Genomic DNA, 12,734 nt, shown 5'->3' with positions numbered 1-12,734 from the left:
AAACTTCTAAAAACATATTGAAAAGAAACATTTGTGGACTACAGCATCAAGGCGGAGCACATCAAAAGATCCAACACCGTCATCAAAGGAATTTTGCACACCAGCACAGGTCCTTCAGAGCCACCTATCTTCCTGTACCTCCAAATAGGCGGTATGAGGAAGCCAAGCATTCAGGTTATGGTCGGCTTAAGCACTATACAAAAGTTGGCGTATAGCTGACCTCTGCCTCTTGCCAGTCTAGGCTCAAAGGAGATGTAGGCAGGACATTGGGAAAAGGCAGCTGAGGAGTGACAGAGATGGCAGGAGACAGCGGGAGAGCAGCAGTACTTACACAGGCCTGACTCTGCACTGCTTGATCACAACAGTGGGATAAGGAGGTGGAAATTATAGTAGAGGCTTGACATTTGGCTAAAGGAAATCGGATCAGAGGGTTTTAAATGGAAATTATTTTCACCACTACAGTTGTTTCTAGGGACCAAATTCAGCTGCTAATATAATTTGGTCAAGAGCAACAAAATATATTGATCCTGAGAGCTCAAATGCTTGCTGAGAAATTCTCTCTACAGACTTCATGTATTTATTTCTTGTGTCAAGTACAATCAGCATAACAGTGATTATAACCCAGGCACTTTTTATACACATCAGCTAACATCACTTACTTCTGCTCATCTCCAGCTTCAGTTTGTTAATTATGCACGTGTTCTTCAAAACTCTGATCTTTTACTTGTGTCATACATGTATCTTTACTTACCGTCTTTGGTTACTCTGCACCTCAAGTTTTAGCTTTCTGTGACTCTTCTCTGAAAGTCCTTCTATAATTGCTCCCATTTCACTGAAATTTCCCCAGGAGACTGCTGCTCCCTAGCCTGCCCCCCTCCTTTTTTTTGATCACAGGGCTGTAATTTAAAATGCATACAGTTAAAGCAATGTGGCCACCTAGTGTAGACACTTATATTGGTCCAATATAAGTTGTTGTATTTGCAGATACTTTTCTCTAATTTTTAGAGAGCAAAAATAAAGCCATGCATAGATTTAATGGAATAAGAAATGTCAAGTGTTGGCACCTATATCATGGTAAAAATAATATATATTAGGGGTTTATATCACTATAAACGTGTATCACACTTCCAAGCTGATACACTTAAAGAAGTAAAAAAAAAAAACTTCACAGCTCTAAGACATGAGCATCAGGTGATACTGCACATTCAGAAACAAGCATTATAATTATTTTGTTCGTATTTTGGTTTGCATAGTTCCACTTTGATTTTGCTTTATATTTACATTTCACCCATCTTTTGTCGTTTCTCTGAGCGTTCTCCTTCTTTCTTATCTACAGTATCTGACCTTATATATTCTCTGGTTTCTCTGTTCCTTCTCCTACTCTTTTTCATGTTTATTTGATGAGACGCCCTCCTCTTGCCTCAGAGGTTTTTGTTGGGACAGACACTAATGCACTGATCTCACTCCTGCAGGTATTATATTGAAACATAAATTGGGAAATGAAGACATGGAACTGTTGGAAGAGACTGGCTTCCCCAGGCACCAGTTTAGTCTGGATCATTAGATTTACAACACCAGCATTGCCAACACTGATTTGACTATTAATCCCTTGAGTGCCTTAGGAATTACAGCATAAATCCAGTGAAGGAGCACTCATATGGCCCTAAAGACCTATAGTGCTTATCCTGGTACTCCATTCATGAAAACTGAGCTTTTCTTAATAGCAATGACAACTCAAGGAGTCAAAGCTTTGCAAAACAGAGAGCTCTGCTTGCTATGTCAATGTTCTTACCTGCTGGGAGGTCTTTGATACAAACAAGCCGTTGCTCATGCTTAATATTCCAGAGAGAGCACCCTTTTTTTCTTTATGCGCGTGCGCATGCACACACACACACAGATTTTCAGTCCCTGTTAGGTATCACTTTAGTGCCTTTGTGCTCCACAGCAGCCCTCTACAAAATCATCCTCTCTCCTATATACTCTCTCAGTAACTTGCTTTCTCTCTCTCTCTCTTACGTATCCTTTACTAAGCAGTAGTTCATTACGTGCTAAGCCAATATTCACGCCATGACAAGAACATGAACAGCTTTTTTATTCGGAGAACCCTCATATCTGAGCAGAGAGCAGCATAAATTGAGATTACGCTAGCAAGGAAAACCAGCTGCTCTGGTTTCAAAGTATCTCTGTGTCATACTGAGAACAAGACCTCATCTTACCCTAGGGAGAGAGGGAGTAACGGTATCAGAGGTAGCAAATCACACAGCCAGTGGCATCTTCCTGATCCTGGGGCAGACTTGGGTGTGCACGTGTAATCTGGATATGGTAGAATTTGACAACGCCTGGGAATTCGGGAACACCTGAATGGGCGCCTGCAATGGCAGTGAGGGCTATGGTTGGAGAGGTCATGGAGCAGGGCTGGGACTAAGAAAAAAACAGTTATAGGGAGAAGTGGAGTGGGAAGCACTCGGGGCCAGAGAGGCTCCGGACCTGCCCCAGCCTAAGGCAGGCAGTAGGAACTGAGGGAGCTCAGACTGGCTTGGCTCAAACGCTGCATTGAGAAATCCTGCTATTTGCATAACAAAAGTAGCAATGAGGGATGGAAGAAGGTGAGGGGGCTGCAGGATGGTGGCAATGGATGGCTGAGTATCTATGGGTGTAAGCAATTACAGGATGAGGGAGAAGACTGAAGGGATGAAGTGCCGAGGACGCCTGCCGCTTCTTACTCGTGAATCTAAAGCAATCCAGAATCTAAACCAATGCTGTTAACATGGGAATGATGCTAATTAATCAGTACTCCAGCAAGAGTTGTGTACTCCAAGTGTGCATGATCGTACTGAAGTGATGGATGATCAAAGAAAATGAGATAGCCTAGGTTACAGAAGGCATGATTGAGAATGCTTTTTAAAAGAAACTCCTCCATGCTAATAACTGAAGTATCTGGTGCTCAACTTATTCTGTCAAGTCATAGAACGTGTTAGTTTATGAGATGCATGCTGGCCAAATTTTGCTTTGTAAGAATGTTTCTTTGACTCTGATTAGAAATAATATTACTTTCGCTACTTGATCTCTGCTGAAATAAACCCATGACTTTTGTAGTAATAGTAATGTGAGTGTTCAGAAACAAATCTAACAGAAATAAAAGATATTAACTGGTCCTTATCTAGTTTACTAAACGGAGAATTTAACAATCACCTATGTCAAAAGGGTCCTCCTTTATAGAACTTCATCCAATCCAATTGCTTACTGTGGTAAGCAATGCTACTTCCCCGCTCTATGCTCTTTCTTGCATTTGGATCTTAGAGATGGCTTCCTGGAAGAGCCCCCTCTAAACTGGAGCCTGGCATCGTTTGTGATTTACGAGGGATACTGATACTCTTTGGGGCCCTTGAACCTACAGCCACCCAGTGCCAGGCTCGCTGGCAATCGAGTCAGTGCAATAATCCCGAAATGCTGGTGTTGGTTACAGGGCTCTCCCTTGCAGGACATCCAAAGCTCTTGTTACCTTTAGCTCTGAAATTCAAGGTAAAGACTGGGCTTTACTACCTTAGCTGGCAGTGTGGAAGAGAAGATAATAAGATGACTTTTTTTTTTTTTGGTATACTGAAGAGCATATCACTTGTGTGAAAACTAATTTTGAGTGGGTTTCTTTAAGTTTAAACTGAACAGCAACTAAAGGCCTCAGTTCTTATTCTCCAAGATGAAAAAGATGATGTATAATTCAATACTCAGTCATATATCAGGGTTTATCATCTTTGAAAAGCACTGAGAGTTTAAAACATTCCTGGAACCGTCTTGAGATTTTTAGAACATAGTAATTACAGACAATAATTCAGTGTTGAACAATAACCTGTACAAAACCATCCATCACTTCTGATAGTGAATTTTACTCTGTACTGAGAACATAATGTTGGCAAACGCTCTCCTTTAGTGATAAGAATTTGTGAAACGAATTAGCAAAATTATATTATCTCTCCTTAATAAAACTTTAAATATTCTATGTAAAATGCATAGGCTTAACTCTGTTAGCATCACATAACTTTTTCACTTTATTTTACTTCCTGAAGTTTCTTATCTATCAAGATAATTTGCTTAATTAGGCACAAAGTTCACTTACTCCACCTTTGACCAAACAAGAAAGAATCCAGTGACATCATGAAGAATTTATCTGGTTCAAGATAAGCTAATATTATAGCCCAGAAAGGTTTTTAATCTGAGACAAGATAATATCCCTTCTTTCACCCCCTGCCCCAGTAACAGCTTGTGGTGGAACTAAATTTTCAATAAGCTCCAAATGTTTGCATTGACAATGAAAACGTACAGCGCGTAGGGGGAAGAGAGCTGGAAATTTTGATTGCTGTCTAAAGTGTCAGAAAGAAACAAACTACCAAAGCAAACGGAAGTGTTTTTAGTGGCTTCACTGCTCTGAACAAGGCTTCTGCGGTGAACAACGCGCCGAAGCAGCGGATTCTGCCGGGGGCTTCGAGGGGGCGTTTCCTGGCGAGACTGGCGATGCCCCCGGAGCGACTCCCCATATATCACCCTGGTCAAAAACAGCAGCTTGGAAAGCCACGTAACCACAAGGTGCCACCACCAACAGCGGCCACCAGAGGAACAGAGGGTGCGAACGGCCGTGCCCGCGCAGTGATGAGGGCACAGGTGCCGCCACACAACCCGCACCGGCCACGCACGCGCCGCCGGGCGCTCAGCCGCACCGCTCACCTTCCGGGCCGGCCGCCGGGGAGGCTGTGCCGTCCGCAGCCCTCGGGGGCGCCCCTGCCCCGGCAGAAAACGGTTTTCCCGTCTCTCCCCGCGTCCGGCCGGCACGAGGCCCTTCCCGCCTCCTCACGCCGCCGCGGCCGTTGGGCTGAGCGGCCACGTGCTGCAACGGCCGCGCCGGCGCGCGAGGGGCGGGGCGGGGCGGGGCTGCTCGCTCCCACCGCTTGGCACCGCCCCCGCCCCGGCCAGCAAGGCGCATGCGCCACCTCCCCGGGCCGGGTCCGCTGAAAAGGCGGCGGTGCGCAGGCGCCGCCTCTCGGAGGGCTGCGGGAGGAGCGCTGCTGCGCATGCGCGGAGGAAGCCGCCATGGAGGGTGAGTGCCGGGGCCGGCGGCGGGGCCGGGCCGGGCGCCCGCGGCCGCCCGGCGTAACGCGGTGTCCGCTCTGTGCCTTGCAGGTCTGCTGTACGGCCGCCTGCCCGCCGGCGCGGCGGAGGAGCTGGGCGCGCAGGTACCGCCGCAGGCCCCACCCGCCCTGCCGTCTGCTGGGGCCGGCCCGGGCAGCCCGCAGCCCCTCCTGGCTGGGGCGCCGGCAGCGGCCCGGCCTCAGGCGCGCTGGGCCCCGCTTCAGCGTTTGGATGGCGCTTCTCAGATTGAAGGCGGCCTCTGGAGCCCCGAGAGGCATCAGAGGCGTTAGCGCTAGAGGTAACATTAAGTAGGCCCGCTTACAAGAAAAGGCCGGCGCTGCCGGAGGCGGGAGGCCGCAGCACGCAGAGCCTTGTCCCGTCCGCTCGGGTGTCGCTCTCCAAATCTCGTGATGGTTTTGTCCACCTGATGTAACTGCTAGCCAGGGGCAAGCTTCTAACTTAACTGAACTTAACTCTTTCCAACTATCTCGTTAGCCTCAAGGATCCAAAGAGGCCAAAGCTTTTGTAAACGCCTTCCTGAAGCGCAGTATGCCGAAAATGAAAGACGAAGTTATCCAGGACATGTTAACTCGGAAAGCTGTAGTTCTTGAGCATTACTCTAAAAAGAAGAAAAAGGGAAAGAGAAAGAAAACAAAAGGTTTTACCGCCAAGCAAAGGCGAGAATTGCGGCTCTTTGAAATTGAACCCGAACAGCGAAGGTATGACCTTACAGACTTTCTGTAGTGAAAGCGGGAAAGTACATCAAAACTGTGTGAAAGCAATGACAAGTGCCTATGGATGTAACCGTTTAGAATATAATAGTTTGACGTTTTGTCTGTGGCATTTTGCCAAGAGAGAACCGTTCCTTTTTCTTGTGTTTGTTGCTGGGTCTCTTTCCTTTTGTCTACCTGAGTATAACACAAAGCCAGTACCAAATGAAGTCATCTGTGATTCCAGTGTTAAAAGTTAGAATGCTCATGACCAGATAGAAAATGGAAGTTTTGCATCAGATTCCTGTAATTAATGCATGTTGAATAAAAGCCCTTGCATCAGGCTCCTCTAATTCACATTGATTAAAGCTCTTACTGCTTGTAAAAGGAAATAGCTGTATAAGAGTTAAAAGGTTTCTGAGCCTTAGAAGATGCACCTGCATCTTGTAAAATACATCAGTATTTTTGGGTGGATGTTACTTTTCTTTTTTAATAGTGCAAAACCTGTTGCATGGAGTGGCTTGCCTCTCAGGTAAACTGTGAGAGCAGATCATAAAGTGTGAGTGTTTCTTAACTCTGTCATCAGGCAGTAGATTTCCACAAAGTTTTGTGTAATATTTCTGTCATTTCATTGCAGATATGCAATCTTTCTACCACTGCATGAACTCTGGAAACAGTATATCAGAGACCTATGTTACGGACTTAAACCAGATGCGTAAGTTGAGATATTTTAAAATTTGTGTGTTCTTGACTTACTAGGTATTCCAAAGTTTACCGAGTTACTTCTTGAAACATAATAGTTATTTGCTAAGGATACATTCTGTTTCTGTAAGCTTTGACCATGATCTCAATGGTCGTGTTTTCTAAACCTTCCTTTCATATGCTTTTTTCTTTCTCTGACCCCCACCCTATTCAAGGCAACCACAGATGATTCAGGGCAAACTGTTAAAAGCTGATCTCCATGGAGCTATTGTTACAGGTATTCTATTTTTCTTAGAAACTTTCTGAAGTTCAGTAGACACTCCTATATTGTATTTAAATTCCCTTTAATATCATCAATGCTAGATTCATAAAGTAGAGATCATATGGTGACTGACTCTTCCTCCGCTTACCAGCGCTACTTTTCAAGTGCTCCCAAAAACCTCGTTGTTAGTTACAAAGACTAGCTATGAGTTTTATGAGTGATTACTGTGATAGTATTTTTTCAGAATAAATTTAGATATTCCAGGTATTACAAACCAGCTTGTAAAATGAGGCAACTGTACAACACCAATCAAACTCCTTCCATCCGAAAATATTCTAATACGTGCATACTCTTGTTTTTTCAGTAACAAAATCCAAGTGCCCCTCTTATGTTGGGATAACAGGAATCATTCTACAGGAAATGAAGCACGTCTTCAAAATTATCACTAAAGAGGACAAATTAAAAGGTATAGGACAAATTTGTCAGTGTTTTCCACTATTTGAATATTGAATAATCTGAAATATTTCTTAAACATCTTACATGTGTGAGCAAACGTACATGGTGTAGTACATTATCAGTATTTTTAGCTCTCTGCATTAACATGCAAGTAGAGTGGCAGAACTGCATGTCTTTACTGACTACATAACAGCCCAAGATCTTGCCCAAATATAACAGTAGAGCTGAGCAGTTAGCTTCATTTCCTATGAACCTGACATTATGTAGGTGGTTTAGATTAATCTGACTTGCAGTAGATGTTCTCCACAACACTTACTGCAAGCCCTGTTTTCAGGGTCAAACTTTAATTCCCATGTAAAACCTGAAGTGTCAGGTTATTTTCTCTTTCTTGCCAAAACTTAAAAACCTTGAAAGGTGGCAAACCTCCGGTCTATATGTAATGTCCCCCAGTACACAACAGTATCTTGTTGGAACAGGCATTTAACATTAGTCCACTTCTAAGTTCTTTCCTCTTCCATTTTCAGTTGTTCCCAAACTGAACAATGTATTCAGCTTGGAGATTGATGGATTTATTTCCTACATCTATGGAAGCAAGTTCCAGCTTAGAGCAAGTGAGCGATCTGCAAAAAAGTTCAAGTTGAAAGGAACTATTGACCTATGATTTCATGGAAATTCAGACGTGTTATTAAAACATATCTGCTGCTTTCCTGCAGCTTAAAGACCAGGTTTTCTGGCAGATTGAAAATGAAATGAGTGATAATGTGTGAAGGTTTTCTAAAGCATTTCTTCATACTGAAGAATGACTACAACCTGTTTTGTCTTAAACTGCAGCGGTCAGACTGCTTTGTAGTTGCATCTGCTTTGTTACATGTATATAACATTCTGATCATCATTAAACTGTTATGATTAGTACGGATTACTTGACTATGGATTTCCTGACTTCTGTCTCAATTAATGGTTTTTACACAATGAAAATCAATTCCATCTTATGACTTTATCGTTCCCTTCTGTGTAAATTGGGCTGTATTTTATAAGCTGGTAAGGCGACAAAGTGACAAAAACTACTTCTCTATGATCACTGTTCCCAGGTTGACATTAACATCTTTGCCTAGTGCAAGCATATGCAAGTAAGTTATTTCAGCTAATAAGCTTTACCTTGAATATCTCCTTCCCCATAGTTAATCATGTTAAGCTATGTAGATGAGTGAATAAACATACAAACTGGCTACAGCTGTTTGTCTTGCTTTCACAATGAAATTTTAAATTGCCTTAGAAAAAAAGTACTGAAACGTGTAGTTTACTGAGGAAGTTTAACTACTATTTACATGCTATTCTGAAAGACTGTTTCTGAAGGCATCAGGGAAAAATGACCTCTTCCAAGTATACTGAGCCAGTAACAAAGGTTTTGTACTGCAAAAGGTATCTTTTAATGGTGAAATGAAGAGTCTTATTTTTAAGAGGCTCAAGCAAACTTTCAATTTTCCACCGTTAAGCCTAGGGCATGCTCCAGCATCTGACTTGTGAAGATTGATAACACCAAGTTACACTTCTCATCTTAGTCTGGAACTTGGTGCTATTTCGTGAGTCTTGTTTTCTGAATGGAGGAAAAAGTTGCGGAGGCAAAACTTAAGTGCACAGATGTCAAAGGTATAACATAGGTGGAAGCTGGGTAACTGGATGCCTGCATCTAAACCAGAAAATCTGTCTTAAAAGCTACAGGTGCCTAAATCTGCTAGGACTCACAGCTGAAAATGCTGCTGTCTTTTGAGCTCCTATGATTACTCAGAATCCCAAAACAAAAGTCACTTAAATCCTGTTCATGAATCCTTTTAAAAAAAAAAATCATAGGAAACTAATTGCACATTACCACAAGAGCAAAGTATCAGGGTTGTGATAAATAGTACCATGGAAACAAGGGCTCAGTAGTTAAATAATCAAATATTAAATCATTAGAAAAGCAATAGAGAACAAAATAGAAAATGGATACCTTGGCCTACTTGAATGTGGTCCCCTCACCCCTTCTCAAAAAAGATCACTTTAACATGTTGAGAATTTAGGTGTTCAACTCAGCTCTAAAGAGCTGGTTTCTAGATACAGCAGAGCTGACTGACAGTAGCCATCTGACTTTTCTCTGATCTGACATGAGCTCTTTCCAGGGGTAGAGGTGTTAATGCTGGCTGCCTATCTGAGCTAGCTACCAGCCACCTTTACTATACCCTGGGAGAAATTTGATATTAAAGAACTATTGTTAATGTGCATTCAGAAGTGCTGATACTTGCAAGCATTTGTCTTTGCCAGTCCTTGTTGGCTCTGCAGGGGCTGTGTAGTTTTCAGCTAACCTAGCTCTAGCTAGGAGATGGAAAAAAGCAAAGACTATCTGCCTTGTGCTGGACCCTCAGTTAGGGCTGCTGTTCAGGGAGCAGAGCTCTGCTAATGATACTCATCTAGCAGCATATACACTTCAACTGAACATCTTGAAGCTGCAGATGTATTTTTAGAAGTATATTTTATCATTAGTCTTACTGTACAAGAAATAAAGCAGAGATAGCAATATGAAGGATACAGGCATCAAAGCTGCTCCAAGGCAGCCTTGCAATTCTTGCAGCTCTTAAATATTCCTGAAACGGTGTTTTTTAATGTTCAAGGATAAACTAGGGATTTGCCCTTGCCCCACAAGCATCCCCTCCATGTGTCTGGCCTGTACAATTCCCCCCCAGTAAAGGAATCCTATACTGCTTGCTGGGCTTTCTAGGGGTGGTGTCACAGACTGAAGTGTTTACTTCAGGAGACATCAATAAATGCCTCACTCGAAGCTTATAAATAGCATGAAGTCATAATGGTTCAGTCCCCCTTCAAAATAAAGAAGAAAAAATAATGCTAGTTTTAATTGTTAAAAACCTCAAAATTACACTGGCATGGAAAGGCAGGTGAGAATGAGGGTGATGCTGTACTACAGCCTGCTCCTATCTGACAGCTCCCACACCTAGCCAGGGTGCTCATGCATGCAAGGCTATCAGTTTGCACTGTACTCAAAAACATTTATTCATGAATTTGTGATTGCAAGTTTCCTGGAGCTTGCAGCGCAGGCTCCAAATTTGGTCAGTTTATACATTAGTCTAGAGAAAGTCACAGGTAGTGCAAGTGTGTATACTTGCAATGGGAGCACCAGGGTTGGGAGGAAAATGATAGGCCTTGGGAAGAGCTGGGGATACTCTTGCTGGGAGGAAAGATCACTGCAGTTGGTATTTCCACTGCCCTGATCAGACAAATAAATTGGCACTGTTTTACAAGCAATAAGGAGAGAGGTCCTGTTCTTTCCTATGAGCAATTCCGTACTGATAGCAAGAAACTTGAAAAGCAAAATTACAGATTTCACAAAGCCTTTCAAAGTCTTATCATGAAGTTCTAGCTGCATACAACAAGCTGTAACCTGTGATTGCCTTTTTTCCCCACAAAGGAAGACTAAAAATAAAATATGTACGTTTGTAAGGGCTATATAAGCTGTCTGCTTACCAGGCACTTACTAGTAACATACTACTTTAAGGTTAAATCAGAAGTGTCTACACTGGTAAGTAAGTGTGCCATGATATCAATTGTTTCCTCTTGATACTAAAGTTAAGAAAAATTAGTGTGTCTTTAGCCACCCATTGAAAAGCTAACATGAGCTCTGCACAGTTAAACCATTCTGCTGAAGACGCCAAGCCAGTGTATGTACTTGCACTTCTGTTAATAAACAAATGGTAAATTTGATTCTGTGTCAGGGTGTTGGGTATCAGGTGTGTGAACATGTCACACAATAATGGAAAGGACTTGCAGCAAGAAATTCAAAAATAGAAGTGACCCTTGATCTTGTACTTTCTAATTAGTAAAAGAAATTGCTTTATGAATATTAAACTCTCTTCATCTAGCTTTACTACAGCCTATTTTTGTGCGTCTTTAGTCATGATGTCTGTGTTCTACATTAAAAAAAATCTCTTATCTATATAAAGAGATATTAGATGCATACAAAATGGAAAAGAAAAAAAAAGGTTAGCTTGGATAGTATCTAGTTTATAGCACTCGTTTGTGAGTGCTACATCTCTGAAACACAAGAGGTTAGGTAGCTTCCCATTACAAGCCTCTCTCAGCTCACCAACCCTTAATACAGCACTGCTGGTGAAGAAGCTTCTATCACTTAAGCTTTCTCTAAACATTTGCCTTTTGGAGAAGTCTGCAGCAGTGGTTGTAACAGGCATGCCCCTACTGCACCCCAGAAGCTTGTTCAACTTTCAGTGCAAGTGGCTTGTAAGCCCTGCCCACAGTTTGCTTCAGGACCCCTTTATCTCCTCTCCCTCCCCCCCGCCCCCCCAATATCCTGTTTTTACTATTAAATTCTGGGATCACCTTTTTTTGGCTGCCCAGGTTCCACACTCCCAGTCTCCACCTGCTTCTCTTCGATGTGCATCAGTGAGGCAAGTCTGACTTTTTGGCAGGTGAAAGCAACACCCCTGCGTTTAACTCACTTAACATGTTTGTGCTAAAAGTTTAGCCTTCAGAAGTTTCCAATTTAATCTGTGAATTTAGTTTCAGGATCAAACAAAAGACCTGTATTTAGGAAGAGGAGTTTCTCCCCACCACCATTCAAATGTCTATGGCTAACCAGAGAGACCCCCTTAGCGAGATGGTAGCTGTTGTCTCACACGTATGATGCACCAAAGCCTAGCACTGGAGTAGACCAGCTCTAGCCAAGAGCACACACAGGACAGTGGATCAGACGGCACTGCAAGTCCCACAACTGTTCCTTTGCTGTGGCGGCGCCAGAGCTGGCACTGCCTGCCTCCATCCCTCCCTGATCCTCTGAACACGCCAGCTGTGCTGGTGAGCCCTCAGCTCCTCGGCCTCCACAGCTCATTTTTAAAGGACCTGCTGCTGGAGATGGGCTGAGAGCGCCGCATCTCCCAGCCACGGGATCCCTCCACACAGACCAGGTTCAGCATCGCTGAGGTGCTCACCACTGAGCCACCTCGGACCGGCTGCAGTCAACAGCGAAGGTGATGCTGCTTTCCAAAAAGAAAGGACTGGTGCTCTCTTCCCTTTGAAGTCAAGAAATAAAGTAGCTGGTACAGAAATAAACCTGCGTGGCAATTAGGTGAAGTACTGCCCTTGAAATGAGGAAAGTGGAAGATGCATATTTTATATAGGGGGGAAAAAAAAACAGGAGTCATTTCACAGCAATGGAAAGATAGGAGAAGGAAATGCTGGAAAAGCTGTTCCCAGTACAGACAAAAGCATTTGAAAGTGCCAAAGACTACAAGCTTTTTCAGTAAATACATATCTATGTGAACAAGATGCATGAAAGTTGTTCAGTTTAAGATATTTTCTTGCCTTTTCTACATTATTCCTCTCAAAGTTCTTTGAGATTAAATTCCTTGGTTTCCTGTGAGAGTCCAGAAGGGAAAAAACAAACAAATGGTATGAAATGTAAGTCGCAGTACAAACTTTCT

General features: G+C 43.0%; 1 protein-coding gene and 1 long non-coding RNA gene across 4 annotated transcripts in view; one reads left to right on the top strand and one right to left on the bottom strand.

Annotated features, from left to right (window-relative positions):
- Positions 1-12,734, bottom strand: part of LOC104146348 (uncharacterized) — a 45,333-nt gene that overhangs the window by 15,760 nt on the left and 16,839 nt on the right. Inside the window, exon 1 of one of the 2 annotated variants that reach the window (XR_011143324.1) lies at positions 4,720-4,902. The exons of the other annotated variant lie outside the window; for it this stretch is intronic. This is a non-coding gene — a long non-coding RNA (uncharacterized lncRNA). Of the gene's footprint in view, positions 1-4,719; positions 4,903-12,734 lie in introns of those variants that run through there. 2 annotated transcript variants of the gene reach the window in all.
- POP4 (POP4 homolog, ribonuclease P/MRP subunit) lies at positions 4,983-8,167 on the top strand. 2 transcript variants are annotated; one of them, XM_068956199.1, is made up of 7 exons: positions 4,983-5,089; positions 5,173-5,225; positions 5,617-5,840; positions 6,469-6,546; positions 6,749-6,810; positions 7,160-7,261; positions 7,776-8,167. In XM_068956199.1, the coding sequence occupies exons 1-7, from the start codon at positions 5,083-5,085 to the stop codon at positions 7,910-7,912; spliced, it is 663 nt and encodes a 220-aa protein (XP_068812300.1). In that variant the 5' UTR covers positions 4,983-5,082; the 3' UTR covers positions 7,913-8,167. The 2 variants fall into 2 exon arrangements, with proteins under 2 accessions (XP_068812300.1, XP_068812301.1); XM_068956200.1 differs by having other exon boundaries at positions 5,064-5,089; positions 5,173-5,419.

The sequence above is a fragment of the Struthio camelus genome, chromosome 10 (assembly GCF_040807025.1).
Source record: "Struthio camelus isolate bStrCam1 chromosome 10, bStrCam1.hap1, whole genome shotgun sequence".
NCBI lineage: Eukaryota > Metazoa > Chordata > Aves > Struthioniformes > Struthionidae > Struthio > Struthio camelus.
Note: the sequence above shows the minus strand (reverse complement) of the source record. Positions and strands in the feature narration are given on the sequence as shown.

Excerpts from the sequence above, each read along its gene's own strand:
- POP4 (XM_068956199.1), top strand. Across the intron at positions 5,226-5,616 it reads CGGAGGAGCTGGGCGCGCAG|CCTCAAGGATCCAAAGAGGC; the intron begins GTACCGCCGCAG and ends CTATCTCGTTAG. Across the intron at positions 6,811-7,159 it reads CCATGGAGCTATTGTTACAG|TAACAAAATCCAAGTGCCCC; the intron begins GTATTCTATTTT and ends TTGTTTTTTCAG.